Here is a 20,947-nt window from a genome sequence, read left to right as displayed (position 1 = left end):
CCACATGGGGATAGTAAGCATATATGTAAATGCTGACTTTTATTATTGTAACCTTGAACTTCAAAATTCCCTTTTCTGATCATAATCTTTTATTTTTATTGAATTATTTTTTAAAGAAATTATGTCTTAGTATCAGTTCTAAGACAGAAGAGCATAGTCTAGACCAGTGATGGTGAATCTTTAAGAAATGTAGTGTTGGGGCTGCCCCTAGACCGAGTGCTATGCTTCGCCCCCAACCCCCACCCCAACTATCCCTCCTCCAGCTACCTTGAACTGGCATGTTGTTCCCTCCTCAGTCAATGGAAGAAGTGCTCCCATTAGACTGCTGGGCAGAGGGGCGGGTGATGAAGAGGCACATGTGGAGAGGGGGAGGAAAGTAGCACAAGCTCCACTCCCCTCCAGCTATGCCATGCTGTGAACTATTCTCCTCTTAAACCTAGGTCCTCTCCAACCCCACCACAGGAATCACCTTTGCCACAGATTCAATAGGCTGCCATCTATGCCACTTCATGCAACATATGAGCCCCCCCATGTCCCATCCCATCCCCCCTGCACCTTACCCCAGACAGAGGAAGTGTTCCCATTGGGCTGCTGGGCAGAGGGGCAGATGAAGTGACAAATGTCCTTAGGTACTTGGATAGGGGGAGGGTAGGAACAGCTTCACTTTGAGTCCCTCTGGATTTCTAATAACTAACTCTGGTTAACTGCAGACGTATTTACAGAGAGCACTCTGTGTGCCGTCTTTGGCACACACACCATTGATTCACCATCACTGAGGGCTAGATGATTTGTCCAAGGGTACACAGCCAGGTAGTGTCAGAGGCCAGATTTGCCAGGTACTTTTTTAAAAAGTTTTTTTATTTTCCCAATTAACATGTAATAAGTTTTCCACATATGTTTTTCCAAAATTAAGATCCAAATTGTTTCCCTCCCTCCTGGAGAAGGTAAACAATTTTATCTGGATTGTACATGCATTATCATGCAAAACATATTTGCATATTCACCATTGTTGTAAGAGAACACTCATATTAATCCCAAACTCCCAGATAAAAGCACAAATAAACCAAAGTGAAAATCTTTGATCTGCAGTCCCACTCCAACAGTTCTTTCTCTGGAGGTAGGTAGCATTCTTTGTCATAAGTTCATCATTTATTTTTCAAAGATATTTTATTATCCCAATTAACATATAATAATAATTTTCCACATATGTTTTCCAAAATTATAAGATCCAAATTATCTCCCTCTCTCTTTTCCCTCCCCTCTCCCAGAGATGGTAAGCAATTTGATCTCTTTTATACATGCATTATCATGCAAAACATACTTGCATACAGGCCATTGTTGTAAGAGAATACTCATATTAACCCTAAACCCCCAAATAAAAAGACAAATAAACAAAATGAAAAATATCTACATCTGATTCCAATAGACCTTTCTCTGGGGGTGGATAGCATTCTTTGTCATAACCTCTTCAGAATTGTCTTGGATCATCATATTGCTGAAAATAGCTGTCTTTTACAGTTGATCATTGTACAGTATTGCTCATTCTTTGTACAGTGTTCTCCTGATTCTGCTTATTTCTCTCAGCAGAAGTTCATGTAGTTCTTTTCAATTTTTTCTTACATTGTCCTGCTCATCATTTCTTACAGCACAATAGTATTTTATCACCAACATATACCACAATTTGTTTAGCCTAAGTGAGCATTTATTAAGCATTTGCCTACCACAATGCACTGTACTAAATACTTAGAATATAAAGGCAAAACCATTCCCTGCCCTCTTGGAAATCATAGTCTAATGGGGGTATACAATATACAAATAACTATATACAAATAACAGAAATATAGGGTAAAAATTGAGATAATCTCAGGTGGAAGGCACTCATAACAAGTAGGACTGGGAAAAGATTCTTTTAGAAGGTGGGATTTTAGCTGAGTCTTGGAGGAAGCCAGGAAGAAGAGGTGAGGAGAGATAGTTCTAGGCATATGGGACAACCACTGAAAATGGCATAGTTGGTAAGAGTGACTTAGCTATTCTCAGTAATACAACAGCCCAAAACAATTCTGAAGGATTTAGGATGAAAAATGCTATCAACCTCCTGAGCAGAGAAATGAATGGAGACTTCAATTAATGTGTCATAAGGTATATAGAAGGAGTTAGATATGGGAAGACTGGAAAGAAAGGAAGGGACAAGGGAATGGAAGTTTGTCAAAGCCATATAGGATTTTATACTTCATTATTTTGGAGGCAGACGGGAGACACTTGTGTTTATTTAATAGTAGAGGGATATCACCAGACTACATCATAATTTCATTCTCATTTTCATTCAATATCAATGGTTTTTTATTTTTTATTATTAGAGAGAGTGTTGCTGTGTGTATTTTGATTCAAAAAGTCTTCCTAAGGTACTTCCTAGCTGTGTGACCCTGGAAAAGTCACTTAACCCCCATTGCCTAGCCCTTCCCATTCTTTTACCTTGGAACAAATACATAGTATTGATGCTAAGGTGGAAGGTAAGGGTGTAAACAAAAGGAAAAAAAGAGTCTTTTCAGATCACCTTGGTATATGAACTATGTGATTGACAATTCATATTTTCATAGCTTCTCTTAAATAATTTCCAAATTGTTTCCCCAAAATTTTTATTGCTGTGAGGGGGATACCTGATTGTTTTAGTTTTTAATTTTGAGCACTTTGCAAAATGATATTATAAAGTATTTGTTCATATTCTTTGGTCAGTCAATTAGATAATGGCTCTTAATTTTGCAGATGTGTATCAATTTTCTGTAGATTATCGTCCCCTGGCATTTAATCATAGATGCTTAAGGCGACAATTTCCCCACGATTCATTTCTTCTTTCAGCTGCTTTTATTTGTTCAAGTACTCTTTTTTTTCTCTCTCTCTTTTTAAAAACTCTTAATTTCTGTCTTAGCATCAATACAGTATTGGTTCCAAGGTTAGAAGAGTTGGAAGGGCTAGGCAATTGGGGTCAAGTGATTTTCCCAAGGTCACATAGCTAGGAAATATCAGAGGCTAGATTTGAACTCTCTGGGCCTGTCTGTACCCACTAAGACATTTAGCTGCCTTATTAAAATTCAATCTTACTAAAATGAAAGTAAGAATGTTTTGTTGTGGCTGGAGAGTTGATGTGAGCAAGACCTAGGTTCAAGTTTTCTGTGACTATTTTTTTCTGCACTCTCCTTTCTTATTGTTTCCTCTCTTCCCCAGTACTTCCCCCTTTCTCCCTCTCCCTCCCCCCTCTTTCACAAAGGCTATGTGATGGATGCCTGGTAAGCCATTTAATTTTAAGTCATATGTCTAAATAACCAAAGCTATCTGTTTTATCCTTTCTTAGTTAATCTTAAATCTGGTTTCATATATATCTTCAACATTTCCCTCTAAACATCTCAGTGATAACTTTTAAATTTTGGAATAACTTAACCATTTGCAATTTATTGTTATAGTGTCTGATGCCAGTCCAATCCTACTTTCCTCTAAATTTCTATCCAGTTTTTTTTTTACAAGACTTTTTGATCACACCATTCTTTCTCTTTGTGTTCTTTAGCATGCTGAGGTGAGCTCATTTATCCCATATACACACACTAACAATGAACTAATTTGATGCTCTGTCCATTTAGTCAGAATCCAGGCAATATTTATGTCCCTACCTTCCTTTTAGTATTTTTCCCCCTTAAGAGAAATTTCCAGTTATTCTGAGTTAACAAATTTCTCTGTCTCCTCATACCATTTATAAGTTAGCTTATAGTAGCAGCTGTAGAAGAAGAAAGAAGCAGTATTGGACCTCCAAAGTATACCTAGCAATATTTACATCTTTTTTTTCCAGTTTTTCTTAAACTCCAGGTGTTTATCAGTTTTGATATATAATACATATGTTCTCTCAATGACCACAGGAGTATCGGTGGCTTTTGTAATAAGTTGGTATTTCTGTTTTTTATTTGTCTAAGATGAGTAACTGGAAGGATTCCAAGAGACTATGTGATAAAGGACAACTGAATGTAGCTGTGTCTTTTCATGGAAACTGTTTTACTTGACCTTCATCCAGCTGTGGGTAGAGTGCCAAAAAAACACCACCATCACCATCAGCACCCCACTACTTTTGGTTTTTAATGAATATGATATAGCCATTGCCATTGGTTAACTCATTCTTAATGCCAATTAAAAGAAGTTAATGCCCCTAAATTAATCTTTGGCATCAAGTTAGGCGAGTTTATGCTTTTGGCCATTTTCCTCTGAATTTTTTTCATGCCATAACTTTTAAATTTGTTTTATAAATAGTCTTACAAGTAAAGAAATGGGATTAAAAATCCGAATTTAGGAAAAACAAATTTTGGTTATAGCTTTGCCAAAAGAAATATTTGTTTCTTTAGTCATGAATAGTTTATTAAATAATTATTTCAAATTATTTTGTTACCTTTTCTCTTAATGTTTAAAAATTTTTTTTTTTACGATAAAATTTGAGTTTATAGTTCAGCACAAATGTCCCATTTCTATGCCCAAAACTTAACTTCTTAAATACTCCTCAGAATATATAAGCTCTAATAGTTTCCATGCTGGAAAGTTTTTAAATATATGCCAAGTGAATGGGCTTTATTAGATACTAAGATGCTGCTATAGTCCATACTAGTTAGTCCTACTGTCATCAAGGATAAGAATAAATTGTTTTTTTAAAAGGCTGATAATGTATTCCATTTTCCATCTATTTATTATTTATCTTTTCCTTTTTCCCTTAATAATTGTTCTTGTGATGATCTGTTTGATTGGAATCTTCTTAATAAGCTTTCCACAAGGCTTTTTTTTCCTTTCTGATACCTTTCATGGATTTTGAAGTAATATAATTGTTCTTTCACTATATTCTTTTATAGTTACACAGATGTGTTTTCTAAATCAGTGTTGAAGCTGACTTTTTCTGTCAACTTAAAAATGAAATAAAAGCCATTTTGCCACATAAAGGCACTCACTATTTATAAAATAAAATATTTTAAAGAAAAGTAGATAATAAAAGTTAATGTGTTTCATTTGCTGTCATAGTGGAGAGTGCTTGGCCTGGAGACAGGAAGACCTGAGTTCAAATGTGACCTCAAATAGTTTATGGGTGTGTGACCTCCAATAAGTCGACCTCTGTCTGTTTCAGTTTCCTCAATTGTCGAATGGGAGTGATAATAGTACCTGTCTTCCTGGATTAATTTGAGGATCAAATTATCGGCAGATGAGTGATGAATAATAAACCGACACACATTTTTAGACAGACACTTTGGGATTCTGTTTTGCTTTGACTATATTCACTTGTTACAAGACTTGTTTTAGTTTTTTCCCTTCGATGAGAAGGAGGAGCTAGAGGGAAAATTTATGTCTGAAAGAAAATTAACTTAAAAATTGCTTTGAATCTTTGTTTTTCTCCTGCTTAAAATATCATTAAGTATACTCTTTAAGAAAGATTATTGGGTCATGGGGTATGCTTATATACAACAGTTGCTACATCTTTTGGATTAATTTATTAAAAGTCCTTCATACTTCTTTCCTTCTTTATTTAATATAGCCATTCTAGAATAAAATTGAATCAAAAATATGCATAAATGAAAAAAAAAAGAACACAAGTTCTTAATAAAATGTGTGCTTATTGAAAGGAAGACTTGTTTTCATTTCTGTCTGTATTCTAAGTACCTGGCACCTAGTAAGCACTTATTAAGTGCTTATTGATAGATTATTGAGTCATTTTTAAATCCAAATGACCTTTGATAAAATTTTTATTGTAACATGAAGTATAAACTCTAATCAACTCTGTTCATAGAGATAACACATTTCAGAATTAGAAGGGAACACAGAAGTTATAAAACTTAAAAAATAAATCAACTTCTTTGTGAAGACCTCTACTAATGAGGAACTCACTCTTCACAAGGCTTATTTATTTCTAAGCTTATTGCCTGATCCTCACATAATATGGTACCATATCACCTCTTCTTTGGTCCATCTCCTAAAATGGAGTTCTTAGAACTGAACACAGTATTTCATTGGAACCAAGGTATAGTTCAGGTGATTTATCTCCTTCTTCTTAATGAAAATTTGGAATCTAGTACTATAGTATAACCCTATTTAGTTAATTCAACATATATTATACTTTTACCTCATTAAATCATTACATATTCATAAGAGTAGAAGGAGTAATGTAGTATAGTGGATCAATTGTTGAAGTTAGTCTGGAAAACTTTAGTTGAAATTGAACCTAAGACACTTGCTAGCTGTCCAACTACAGATTAGTCACATAAGCCATTCTGAGTTTTCACATTTATAAAATGGAAGTCATAGCACTATTACTAGCTACTTTTCCCCAATTTTTTTTCAGTTCATTAACCATTTGTTGAGTTGTGGATCATAGGATCATAGACTAACCGCTGAAAAGGACTTTAAGGCTAATTGCATTCAAGAAAGTTTGGGTGAATGAAAAATGGCAGAGAAGGTACAAGGACACATCTGATTTCTACCAAATTACTCTCTAACAAACTGCAATATAATGCTTCAAAATGAATTCTAGATCAGCTTTACCCACAAAAAGGCAAAGATGAAATTTTTCAGCCCCCCAAAACTTAGAAGACTGATATGAGGACTTTAGTGCATGAGAGGAAAGGTGGAGCTCAATATACCTGGGCAGGCCCCACCAAAACAAAAGACCTTGAGCATTGCTGAAGCAGCAGTAAAGGCTTCCAGACCTCTTGGCCACAGATGGTGAGAGGGCTTGTCCCCAGGAGGAATTTTCAGGGGTCCTTTTTCTGACTCCTTGAGTTTGACATGTCACATTGCCCATATGGAAAACCAGGTCATAGTCCTCCAACACAGTTGTAGGATGAGGAGGAGCACCAGCATACACCAGTATTGGAAGCCACAGGGTTGCAGGGGACCCTGGTCACCGTTCAAAGGGGTAAAAGAGTGTTTGTGGTTAATTAACAGACCAGAGCACAGGATGGGAGAATATTAAACACACTTCTCATTAAATCATTTCATCTCAGAAGAACTGAAAACAGATCCTTGTGTCTGCTCTGAAGGCAGCCCCATAAAGAACTTGAAGCTTAGGACATTGCTCCCTTCACAGTTATGAAGCCCAACTTTAATAGTTTTTTTTTTTTAACTAAAAGGAAAATGCAGGAAAATAAGTAAAGAACAAAAAAAGAAAAAAATAGAAACCTATTTTGGTGACAGTAACTTAAATTCAGAAGAAGACAAGAGTCAATACTGCTGCATCTCAAAACCTCTAAGAAAAACAAGAATTTCTCTTAAGCTCAAAAAAAATTAATGGAGGTACTAAAAAAAGGATTTTTAAAATTGTAGAAGAAAAATTGGGAAAAGAAATGAGAATGGTACAGGAAAATCACGGAAAAAAGAGTCAACAACTTGATAAAAGAAGCACAAAAATACTGAAGAAATTAATACCTTGATAAACAGAACAAGCTGATTAGTAAAAAAGGCACCAAAAGTCACAGAAGAGAACTTCTTAAAAAGCAAAATTGCCCAAATGGCAAAAATTTATACAAAAGTGCATGGAAGAGAAAAATTTAATGAAAGTCCTTTGGAAAAAGAGATAAAAAAACTCACCAAGGAAACGAACTCTTTACAAGTAAATTGGCCATTTGGAAAGGAAGTACAAAAGCTCACTCAAGAAAATCAAGCTTTAAAATTAAAATTGGCCAAGTGGTAGCTAATGACTATAATTCATCAAGAAATAATAAAAGTCTAAAGAATGTGAAAAAAAGGATAAAAGTGTATCATATCTCATGGTAAAGACAACTGACAGAAAATAAATCCATGAGACATAATTTAAGAATTATTGGACTATTTGAAAACCATGATTAAAAAAAAGAGCTTAGATATCATCTTTCAAGAAAAATATCAATGAAAATTGCCCTGATATTCTAGAACCAGAGGACAAAATAGAAATTGAAAGAATCCTCTAATCACCTCCTGAAAAAGATCCCAAAAGTTTAACTTCCTGGAGTCTTATAGCCAAATTCCAAAGCTCACAGGTCAAGGAAAAAATATTATAAATAGCCAAAAAGAAACAAATTCATATATAATGGAGCCTCGAGCCACAGTCAGGATAACCCAAAACGTGACAGTTTCTATATTAAAGGGCATAAATATATTCCATAGGACACAGGAGCTAGAATTTCAACCAAGGATCACTTACCCAGCAAAACTGACTATAATCCTTCAGAGCGAAAATGGGTATTTGATGAAATAGAGTGCTTTCAAACATTCCTGATGAAAAGACTGGAGCTGAATGGAAAATTTGACTGAAATACAAGACTCAAGAGAATTATAAAAGAGTAACATGAAAGAGAACTCAAAAGACATTCAATAAAGTTAAACTGTGTACATCTCTACATAAAGAGCTGATTCTTGTAACTCCAAAGAATTTTGTCATTAGGGCAATAAGAAGGAGTACATATAGACAGAAGACAAGGGTGTGAGTCAAATATGATGGGACATTATAAAAAAAATAAAATAATGACTTGAGAAAGAGGAATGTTTTGGTAAGGGGAGAAAGGGAAAAATAGAATGGAATAAGTTATTACACATAAAAGAGGCATGAAAGTTTACAGTGGAGGGGAGGTTGGGAAAGGTAAGGAGGAGAGTATATAAAACTTGCTCTCATCAGAATTGGATCAATGAGGGAAGACCATACACAATCAGTTGGATATAGAAAGCTGTCTTACCCCACAGGAAAATAGGAGAAGAGGGCTGGAGCTGATAGAAAAGAGGGCAATTAGGGGAGGCAGAGGTCAGAAACTAAACAGGGGTAAATAGTATGGAAAGTAATACACAGTAATTATAATGGTGCAAAAATTTTTTTACAAGTATTCATGCATAGAGAAATGAGTTGACTATATAAGAATACAAGTCATTCCCCAATTGATAAATGGTAAAGGATTTGAATAGGCAGCTCAAAGTAATGAAAACTATGATGATGCAAAAAAAAAAATCTCTAAATCACTATTAATTAGAAAAATCCAAATTAGAACTACTTTGTGGTACAAACTCATACCTATTAGATTGAGTATTATGACCGAAATGTAAAATGACAAAACATGGAGGTAATATGGGAAAGCTTGGAAATAAATGCACTGTTATTTGGGGCTGTTTTGAAATGATTTAAGTCATTGAGGAGAACAATTTGGACTTATGTCCAAATGGCTATAACACAGGACATACCCTTTGACCCAGCAATATCACTAATAGGTTTGAATCCAATAGATAAAAAAATAAAAAGGGTAAGGACCAATATCTACAAAAAAAATTTAAAGTAGGTCTTTTTAGGGGGGCAAAGATTTGGAAAGTGACTTGCCCAGAGTCACACAGCTAGGAAGTATCTGAGGCTAGATTTGAACCTAGGACCTCCCATCTCTAGGTCTGGCTCTCAATCCACTGAGCTATCCAGCTTGCCTGCACCCATGCGACCCCCCCCCCCCCCCCCCCCGTTTTCCCCTCCCACTTTTGGTTCTTAATAGGAAAATAAAAAACCTAAAATTAAAAAAATAAATTTCAAGATAGAGAAGACGTGCGGACACATATTTTACTTTACATTTATTTTTGTGATTCCATTGACTCATTTTATGTCATGTACTCCTTTTGGCAGTTTGAAGGTTTTGGAACCCTTCTCACAATAAAGTTTCAAGATAATTAAATGTATTTCTGTGCTGTGCTGTGCTGTGCTGTGCTGTGTGTGTGTGTGTGTGTGTGTGTGTGTGTGTGTGTGTGTTTCTGTTTCTTCCCTACTTTGACTAGTAGTTATGATGTTTCATCAGGAATTAATAGAAGTGCTCTATTTTAAATGTCTTAATTTTTTCCCCTCTGTAGCATTATACTCTGTATGCTGTGTAAGTTCTTGGTTATAAGCCTATCCTTTACCTTTTGGAATATCATTCTAAGTTCTCGGTGCCCTTTATAGGGGTGGCTGCTAAGTCATATATGTTTCTTAATCCTTAAAATATTCGTTCTTTGTACTTGAAGTTCTGGGGTGTTTTCATTTTGAAATTTTATCAGGAAGTGAGTTTGTGTTCTTTCTATTTCCACTTTGCACTCTAGTTCTAAGAGGTATGGATGAATTTCTTTCTTATGTAACTCATTTCTTTTCCAACTTTTTTTTTTAGCATTTTCATTTAATGTTTTATGAAAATGTTTTATACTGTTTTTTGAAATAAATTCTGCATCTCTTCCAGAAATTGTATTTGAATTTATATTTAAAATTGTGTTTTTCCTTGAGGCATTGCTTTTAGATGTTTTAGAATAATTTTTTTTCGTCTAGATTTGTGTCTTTACCCACTCTATTGACATAGTAGCTTTTGATGATGGATTGTTTTTTTTTTCTCATTTGTTCTTTATTTCTACTTTCCTTCTTGACTGTGAATTCTTTGTTAGTTAGTGCTAGGCTTCTCTTCCTTGTGGTTCAACTGCCTGAGCTTATCTTGATCTTGCTGCTGCTTTTTTAGATGTTTTAAATATTGTGCTATTCCAGGATCTTAGGTTGGGAACCTACAAGCTTTCAGTTCTCTCACAAAATCAGTTTGATCCGGGGCAAAATCTTATCACTACTCTTCATGGTCTGTGCTCTTCAGGTTTCTGACCTGGGTTTGAATCTGTGCAGTACTCTTATGGACTTGCCTCTGGTTACAGTTCTAGCTAACTGCTGCTGGACCCTTTCTCAGTCACCCAACTAGAAAACTGCAGATTGAAAATATAGAAGTATAATCTCCTCTTTGGTCTATAATTCCTGTCTTCATTCCTCTGCAGATTTTTGCTTGGTCTAAAGGTTGGAACTGAGACTGTGCTTCATTCCTCAGGCTAGAGACATTCAGCTTCTGAACTTGTTCCCCAATCAGTATACATTCAATAGCTACCAACTATAACCAAGTCATGAGCAGTAGAGCTGCCATTTAGTACCTATTTTGCACTCTGTGTGAGTTTGAAGTGGCCTAGTTTGGGTTTAGGACCTTTTCTTGCTGCTGAATTTAGCTTGAGTCCTCTTCCAGTCTCAGGGAACTAGAAAGCTCCCTGTGTGCTCTTGACTAAATTCTGTCCTCATTATACACAGACTTTTGCCTTTATTACCTGGGCTAGAAAAGTCACTGACATTTTCTTGGATTTCTTGATTTGGTGTGATATATTCTTTCTGCTACACTTCCATCTTGGCTCTGTTTCCAACAGTTAATCTTTTTCTGGGTTCAACTTTTGCCTCTGATGCTTAATGAATGGTTGTATGACTCTGGAGAAGTCACTTAAACTCTCGGTGAGCCAGGCGATTTTCCAAGATTATTTCAGTGCATTTATAGGATTGTTTTTATAGAGGGAATTTCCTACATTAGTGAAATCACAGGTCTGAACCAGAGGAAAAAAATCTTGCTCTTATCACTACCACTGTCTAATGATTCAAGCAAATTTCCTAATAGAATCATAGGATTTAGACTTTGGAACTACAGCATTATCCTGTTTTTCCTACCTCTTTTTTATAGTGAATCATCAAAGTAAAAAGTAAAACTCCCTTATCTGCTTAAAATATTAAACTTATTTTACTATTTAGAGTGTGAAGAATTTCAGAGTAGGGGTGGGTTTATTTACTATGTAGATGGATAATTGACAAACATTGGTATAGCCGTTGTAGCTATAGTTTTTGTTTCCTAACTTCAAGGTTTGTTCCATAAGCATCTTTTCTGCTGATACCTTTTTTGAGTCCTTGTTTCCTTGAATTCTTTTCATTAGTCTTTTCTGCTAGTCAAGTCTCATTCTCATTTTTTTGTTCATTCGTTTCCTGTTACCAATCTTTCTTCCAAGTTTTACAACCCTACTTTATTGGAAATTTTTATTTCTCTTCTACCTGTTCCATCCCATTTCCATGGAATAGTATAAAGTGACTTTTGTTCAGTAGTAGAAAGGGGGTAGTATTACAACATATACAAATGGTGACCATTGTTTTAGAAACTATTCCTGTAATCACAAGTTTTTTATTTATCTCAGATCTTCATAAGAATTCTTCTGTAGTAGTCTACTTTTGGCCATTTGGAACAAAATTGGAAATATTAATTTTGGGTTATCATCCAATGCTGATCCTAATGGTATTCAATTCTTTTCCATTTTGGGGACAATCTTAGATACAAATTGGTATTTGGGAGGCCTGGAAATGTCTACCCTTTTTACTATTTGGGTTTGATTTAGTGTAAGATTTTAGGAAAGATCTTGTCCTCAATTTTGTGTGTCCTTAATTCCTAGAATAGTAGGGCCCTAGCTAACTAGACTGACACAGACCATCCTACAAGTGCTTTGTGGTCTCCTACCTCCACAAAATGACCATTTTAGAAAGTGAAAATGCAAAAAGTGAAAATAGAGAGATGCCCCACTCCCATCCCCTTACTTTATCCAAAGCTTCTTGGGTTGACTGTAGGTAACTGAAACCCTTCACCTGCCAGTGGAGGCTTCAGCATCAGGGTACCTGAAATGTTGGATCCCGCAGATAAAAATGAAATTACAGAAAGTAAAACCACAAATAATGGGGATTTATTGTAGTTATTTACTTACTTGTATACCCACCTTATATAGACTATTATAGAAGAAATTGTAAAGGACCATGAATGGAGAAAATGACAAACTGTTCTTAAATTACTTCCAAAATAATTGAATATTAAGATCTAGCTGAGAGGTTTCCCTATGCCAGGGATGATAAACCTATGGCATGGGTGCCAAAGGTGGCACACAGAGCACTATGGGCATGTGCCCGCCCCACCCTGTTACTAGAAAGGCATAGGGACTTGGGCTGAACTGCTCCCCTCACCCTCTCCACCATGCTTGGTGACATTTTTTCACATTCCCCGCCCCTCTGTACAGCAGCCCAGTGGGAGCATGCAAGGGGGTGAGAGGTGTGTGGCTCAGAGGGGCAGAGCTGGAGGGAAATGGAGGGCTTGGGCTGCTCCCCTCCCCATCTCTTCTCTGTACACGCTGAGGACATTCCTCACTTCACCTACCCCTCTGCCCAGAAGTCCAATGGGAACAATTACTCCTTCCCCTGTGTGTGGCATAGTAGGGAGGCAGGGCACACCCTACACTCCATCTCTAAAAGGTTCGCCATCACTTCCCTATGCCATTTGAATGTTAAGGATTACCCTTTCTGGGTATTCTCATGTTGAGATGGCACGGTTTGGTTATAAGTAGGTTGTTAGATATTAGGGTTTCAGAGCAATATTTTGATGCAGCCTTTGTATGTGTTTAGATCCTTTGACAGGTAGGTTTCAGGCACAACCCATTATGAACATACATAAGGTTATGTTGTAGACCTTTTCTTCCAAGTCTATATTTTCTTGTGACTTTTCAAGTCTTACCTTGTGACTTCTTTGCTCAGCCAATTCTAGTGACTTCCTGTTGCTTCTAGAGTAGAATATAGACTTTTATGTTTAGCTTTTAATGCCTATATAATCTGACCCCAACCTTCCAGCTTTTTTACAGGATTTATTTTCCCTCCCCTACTTTTCAATCTAGTTCAGCTAGGCTTTTTCTTTGTTCCTCACTCATCTCCTACTCAGCCTTTTCCTCATACCTGGGATATTTTCCTTCTTTATCTTTCTTTGCCTCAAAGACTTGTCCTTTCTTCCTTTAAGATGCAGTTGAAGCAACTTCTAAGTGAAACTTTTCTGATCCTTCCAAATATTAGTACTAAAAACTAACTTGTATTTTAAGTACTAGGTATATTTGTGTGTGTGCATATGTGTGTTGCCCATATATTTATCGTACATATGTGTCTTTATATTATACACACACTAACATCTAACATATGTTTGTATATGAAAAACTACTAGTTACCTCCCTGATTAGATTATAATAAGTTAATTGCCAGCAGTGTTTGTTTCATTCTTGGTATTTCTATCCCAGTTTCTGTGTATAATGCTTGCCACTTAATCGTTGATTGATTGATGCTATTTACAATTGAGGTAAAGCTTAAATGGAAAATAACCATTTTGAACACAAATTTTTCAGGGCCCTTTCTTTGTATTTTAATCAGACCCCAATAACTGATATTCTCTGTTTTTGTTCTAGATGGGAATGACTGGCAACACAAGTCCATTTGGGCAGCCGTTTAGTCAAACTGGAGGGCAACAAATGGGAGCTGCTGGAGTAAACCCTCAATTACCAAGTAAACCAGGAATGGTAAACAGTTTGCCACCCTTTCCTTCAGACATCAAAAATACTCCAGTTACCAATGTGCCAAATATGGTGAGTTTTTATTAACACTTAATACTTTGGTTCTTCAGAAATAACTTGATAGTTTCTTTAAGTGGAAATCACTATTTTTTCCAAATTGCTACCAGAAAATGAACCTATGTACTTATTATGTAATTAGCCTAATCTTTTTGTAATTATGAAATTTGAAGAGGAACAAATTACTTGTTCTTTGGACAGACAATGCCAGCCTAAAATGTAGGGAAGAATTAAGAGTGGCCAGGCTGCATTTTTCCTGTGTTCCCATTGGTACTTTATTGCTGTGCAGAAAATGAATGTCCTTAAAAATGTGTTCTTAGGGGGGATAGCTAGGTGAATTAAAAGCCACACCTAGAGATAGATCCTGGATTCAAATTTGGCCTCAAACACTTCCTAGCTCTTGTGACCCTGGGTCCCCTATTGCCTAAGCCCTTACTACACTTCTTCCTTGGAACCAATACACAAAGATTTTAATGTTATTGTGCCCCAAATCTTTAAAATGAGAAGAATTGCTATGCTGTAACTACAGAGATATTAGGGAAAATAACCTTTTTTTTTTTTAAATTTTTTTTAAACCCTTACCTTCCATCTTGGAGTCAATACTGTGTATTGGCTCCAAGGCAGAAGAGTGGTAAGGGCTAGGCAATGGGGGTCAAGTGACTTGCCCAGGGTCACACAGCTGGGAAGTGGCTGAAGCCATATTTGAACCTAGGACCTCCTGTCTCTAGGACTGGTTCTCAATCCACTGTGCTACCCAGCTGCCCCCAGGAAAAATAACCTTTTTAAACTCAGTGCAACAGAAGTACTGGGTCAATTCAAAATGTTATCTTTCTGAAAAAAAATCTAAACCTCTGCATTTGGCTATAGGACATCTTCTACTACAATAGTTAGACTTATTACCTGGGTACTTTGAAAATTCAAAACATTTAAGGTGTAACCAGGTTTTACCTATAACCTTTTTTTCTTTTTTTTTAAAATGGATATATTCTACTCTTTCACTGAAAAACTGAGTTTATAAAGCACATTACTGCTGAAGATTATGAAACTTGCTTCCAAAGTACTCTCTCTTCTGGTTTCTGAGGTTGGTAGAAGAGAGAATTTGTGAAATCTTGGAGTGAAGCTAGGCTTAGTACAGGAGATAGTCTTTTAAAAGTTGCAAGACAGAATGTGGGACTATATCTTTTGACAGTTTCATGAATTCTGAGCTTTGACTAATAGCCAGATCCTAGAAGTTTATAGAAAATTATAGCTGGAAAAGACTTTCTAGATAATTCAGATCTACCCTTCTCTTTTAACAGATGGGAAAACTGAAGTTCAGAGAAATTACTTGCCTCAGGTCACACCGTAAATTAATGGCAGATTTTGGATTGTAACTAACATTTTCTGATTCTTTCCTTACACCACAATAGTCAGTTGCTTTCATCCTTTCTTTACTACATACAACTTCTTTAAAAGTGAAGGTTGGTCCTTTTATTTATGAATTTTAGTTTTTGACACTTATGGATTTTAGGTTGTACAAATACTATATAATGACAGTCAACTTGTACTTTTCACATAACTGTCAAATGCCTAATAGTAACTTCTTGCCCTAACCCTTATGTTGTAGAATTACTGCCTTCTGAGACACAGACCTCTTCCCTTCACTCTAAGCATATTCAACTCATGTTAACTCATGTTTATAGCATTGGGTGTTATCCTCCATTCTTCACTTTCATTTAGCCCACATAACCAAATTAGTTCATCTGGACTTTGGCATCTTCTAATTGGTCTCCCTGACTCAAGTCCCCTTCCCCACATAGCTTTTATAATGTGATTTACCTGAAGTGTAGGTCTACCCATGTCACCCACTTAATAAAATCCCTGAATATCTGGGTTTGCTCAGTGGATTAAGAACCAGGCTTAAAAATGGGAGGTCCTAGGTTCAAATCTGGCCTCAAGACACTTCCCAGCTGTGTGGCCCTTGGGCAAGTCACTTGACCTCCATTGCCTAGCCTTACCACTCTTCTGCCTTGGAACCAATACACAGTATTGATTCCAAGATGAAATGTAAGGGCTTAAAAAAAAATCTCTAAATATTGATAAATATAAACTCTTGTTTGACTTTTAAAACCTTTTCTAACCTGGATCTAACCTGTATTTTTACCTTGTATTTTACTCCCTTTTTTGCATTTTATGGCCAGTTGAGACTGATCTTATTATTCCATACACATAATACTGTTTTTCATCTATCTTTGTAACTTTGTACATGCTGTCCCCCATGCCTGGACACTCTTCACTTCTGTCTCTTAGATTCTTTTTTTTCTTCTTCCTTTGAGTCTTATCTGAAACACTTATTTACTACCTGAAGCCTTTTTTCTTCCCCATAGCTCCTGGTTCTCTGTAAATTAAATTATCTTGTATTTGTTTTGAATATACCTTTATGCATAAATAGTATTTTCTCCCCTTTCCCAGTCCCAAGAATGTAAGTTCTTTTATGGCTGGGATTATTTAATTTTTATGTTGTAGCACCTAGTACAAAATAGGAACTTAATATAAATACTCATTGTTTGATTTCAGGTGTAGCTTAATATTAGTAACTGTCTTTTTTATTATGAATTACTTTCATTATTCTTGCTAAGTTGTATCCCTGGCTCAGAGATTAATAATAAATTTTTAGGTTCTTAATTAGAAACATCTTTGCAAAAACCATTTGGTTTTCCCACCTTTATGTTCTTATGATAGTGCTGATAGGCAAAGGTTTCATTCTTCCTATTCAAGTAACTTGTTCTTGATTCTAAGTTTTCACTCAGGCCTTGGAATGGAATGCTATTTCCTTGCTTCCATTCTATGTTACATTCTTTTCTTAATAAATGTATGAGATCACAATTTTTAAATCATATAGGTAAGATTTAATTAAACAAAGGTAAATTCTTAGATTTCATTTAAAAAACAAACAGGCTAAATAGAGGATATTGTGATATGGAAATCACTTTAAAAGACTGATATATATTAATTTAAGGTCGCCAAGGAATTCAGCTATGTAATTCCTAAATGAAAACTCAAGTCAGCTGTCAACCTTTTTATGGTGTTTTAATTACAAACAAGAGGAAAAAAATTATGAGAGAGAGAGACAGAGACAGAAGGGAGAGAAGGAAATAGGGCTTAAATACCCACTCTGCTTAGGCAGAGCCAAAGGCCCAAGGCCCTGGATAGCCAAGGTAAAGAAAAGAGATCAGTCCCTATCACTCAAGTGACCAAAATGGAGAAACAGTCTATGGGCTCCTCCAACTCCTAACTCCAGGCTCCCACAACCTTTCTCCCTCCACACAGGAAGTCCTGAGCACTCCTGAGCTGTCCTCTACCTCACTTTCTGTCTCTCACATGTGCCCATGGTGGCTCTAGCTTAACCTTGGACCGCCCAGAGGTCTGTCCTTTTTGCAGATGTCTGTTGAAGGCCATATTCTCAAATAATTAAATCTTGAGTTTTGCTGCAGCCCTTCCTAATCTTGTTACCCTGAGTAGGGTGGAGATTGTAGTTTCCAAAACCTGATTCTGTTATTCCAAATATCTCTATTGTTATTGATCAGGAAATAGCTAAATCCCATCTTCTAAAGAATGATCTGAATAGGGTGGAGTAGTTTTGAAATTCACAATATACAGTATTTAGCTAGATAGCAGCTGCTATTAGAGAATGACATTTAGTCATGCATATTTTTCTTTCTTTTTGGCAACTAGTGGTTGTCTCTTGATCTCCCTCTAAATTAGAATTTAGGGAGAGTGCTTGGTTTTTGTGGAAACTATCCAACTTTTTTTTTTACCTCAAACATGGTAACTAACAAGTTTTTTAGAAACTAAAGTTATTCCCTTACCTATACTTCTTCCTCAGTGATTGAATTAGAAAAACAGAGAAACTTTAAAAAGTAATCATTACTCTGTAAAAGATAAGTTATGTGATATTTGGGTTCCTTGATGTCAAAATATTGGAGACTTTTGTAATCTTAATTTATCTATTTAATGGTTAATTTAAAGCATTTGGGGCAGATACATAACCATTAAAATTTTCATTTTCCAATTACATATAAAAAACTTAACATTGATTTAAAAAAATTTTGAGTTCCAAATTCTTTCTCCTCCCTTCCCTTCCTCTCTCATTGAGAAGGTAGTCAATTCAATATAGGTCATACATGTGAAGTCATGTAAAGTATTTCCAAATTAGTCATATTGTTAAAGAAAACAATCCCTTCCAAAACCAATTGAAGAAAAATAAGTTTCTTTTAAGTGTGTTTTGATTTGCATTCATATCATCAGTAATTTTTCATTGTAAGTTCTTCAGAACTGTCTCAAATCATTATATTGTTAAACCATTTATAATTGTTCATTGTGTATTGGGGTTACTCTGTACTTTGCTCCCCTGGTTCTGCTCACTTTAGTCTCCATCAGTTTATGTCTTTTGAGTTTTTTTTTTTAAATCATCCTGCTAAGAATAGCAGGACATTACAATACAACCTACCTGTTCAGCCATTCCCAAATTGTTGAACATCCACTCACATTCTAATTCTTTGTCATCACAAGGAGCTGTTATGGTGATTTTTTTTTTTTTTACAGATAGGTCCCTTTTCTCTTTATTTATCTCTTTGGGATACAGACCTAGTATTGGTATTGGATCAGAGGGTAGGGATAGTTTTATAGTCCATTGAGCATAGTTCTAAATTGCTTTCTGGAATGGTTCAGTCAGTTCGTAACTCTTTGTGTCTCAATTTTCCCATATCCACTCCAAGTTTTGTCATTTTCCTTTTCTGTCATAATAACCAATTTGTTAGGTATGAGGTATTGTGCCTCAAAGTAATTTTAAATTGCATTTCTCTAATCAGTGATTTAGAGCATTTTTTCATGTGATTGAAGTTTGATGTCTTCATATGAAAAATACCTGTTTATATTCTTTGATAATATATTAGTTGGGGAGTGACTTATTTTCTTATAAATATGACTCAGTTCTCTATATATTTGAGAAATGAGGCCTTTATCAGAGAAACTTGATGTAAAAAAATTTTCAACATTACAATTCTTTATTTCCTTCTTTCCTATCCCCATCCCCTGTTTTATCTTCTTCCCTCTCTCCAATTACCCTGTTCCTCCTCTAAAGTCTTTTGCCTTCTGACCACCATCTTCCCCAATCCCCTTCTTTGTGTTAGCCTACCCCTTTTTCCCCTCCCCTTCTATGTTCTTTAAGGTAAGATAGATTTATATACTTGACTGAGTATGTATGATATGCCTTTTGTAAGCTATTTCCAATGAAAGTAAGGTTTAAATGTTGTCTCTCCCCTCTCCCAATTTTTCCCTCCATTGTAAAAGCTCTTTTCCACCTCTTATATGTGAGATAACTATTACTATACTATGCTATGCTATATCTCTCTTTCCTCTTTCTCACCTTAATTTAATATTTTTTAGGTGTCATCTCATCATAGTCATCTCTCTCTTATTCCTTAACATTATATTTTAGTTACCCCATTATAGTCAACTTACTCCCATATCTTTTGCCTATATTTCTTTTTATTCTCCTGATAATGGTAAAATTTTTAGGAGTTATAAATGTCATTTTTCCATGTAGGTATGTAAACAGTTTTACATTATTGGATCCCTTATGATTTCTCTTTCCTTTATAACCTTTTTATCTTCATCTTGAATCTTGTATTTGAAAGTCACATTTTCTATTTACTTCAGGTCTTTTCATCAGGCATGTTTGAAAATCCTCTTTCATTAAATCATTCATTCTTCTTTTGACCCCCAAAAGTTTATACTTGTTTCCCTGAGTAGGTTATTCTTGATTATAATCCTACCTTCTTTGCTATTCATAATATTGTATGCTAAGCTTTTTGATGCTTTAATGTAAAAGCTGATAACATTCTATTCTGACCACAACTCTGAGGTATTTCAGTTGTTTCTCTCTGGCTGCTTACCATATTTTCTCCTTGACTAGGGAGCTCTGGAATTTGGCTATAATATTCCTAGGAGTTTTCATTTTAAGATCTCTTTTAGGAGATGATTGGTAGATTCTTTCAATTTCTATCTTAGTCTTTGCTTCTGGTCAGGGCAGTTTCCTTTGACAATTTAAAAAATATATGATGTCTACACTCCCTTTTTGATCATGACTTTCAGGTAGTACAATCATTCTTAAATTGTCTGTCCTAGATTCTTTTCCAATGAGATATTTCACATTTCCTATTAATTTTCTTTTAAGTTTTTTGCCCGGATTTTTTTTTAATATGACCAATTTTTTTTAGTGCTTTTTCTTTTGTAAATTTTTATACAGCTTTTCTAAGTGGCCAATTTTGCTTTTTACAGGAATTCTCAGTAGGTTTTTGTACCTTCTTTACCAAGCTGTTGAAATTTTCTCATGATTTTCTTGAACCATTCACATTTTTCCCCCCAATTTTTCTTCTACCTCTGATTTTTAAAGTCCTTTTTGAGTGTTTCTAAGAATTCTTTTTGGTCGTAAGCCCTGAGTTTGAGTTTAGATCATCCTTGTCACCATAGTATCTTTATATAGTCGGATTATTTTTTGGTTGTTCGTTCTTTTTTCTAACTTACTTATTGATTTTTAACTTAATGTTAAAGTTGGGCCTTCCTCCCAGAGCCGAGAGATCACTGTCCAAAACAGTAGGTCAAGGAAGATTTCTTGGAGGAGGTAGCAATTTAAGTAAGCTAAAAAAATGAAGCCTATTCC

At 35.5% G+C, this 20,947-nt stretch overlaps 1 protein-coding gene across 4 annotated transcripts in view; it reads left to right on the top strand.

The window, feature by feature from the left end:
* The window catches only part of CREBBP (CREB binding protein), a 165,424-nt gene that overhangs the window by 55,744 nt on the left and 88,733 nt on the right, over nucleotides 1–20,947 (top strand). For all 4 annotated transcript variants that reach the window (XM_001363599.4, XM_007499077.3, XM_007499078.3 and 1 more), the window contains exon 3: nucleotides 14,083–14,259. In XM_001363599.4, coding sequence (XP_001363636.1) covers nucleotides 14,083–14,259 — 177 coding nt within the window. The remainder of the gene's footprint in view (nucleotides 1–14,082; nucleotides 14,260–20,947) is intronic.

Source organism: Monodelphis domestica, chromosome 7, assembly GCF_027887165.1.
Source record: "Monodelphis domestica isolate mMonDom1 chromosome 7, mMonDom1.pri, whole genome shotgun sequence".
Taxonomy (NCBI): domain Eukaryota; kingdom Metazoa; phylum Chordata; class Mammalia; order Didelphimorphia; family Didelphidae; genus Monodelphis; species Monodelphis domestica.
Note: the sequence above shows the minus strand (reverse complement) of the source record. Positions and strands in the feature narration are given on the sequence as shown.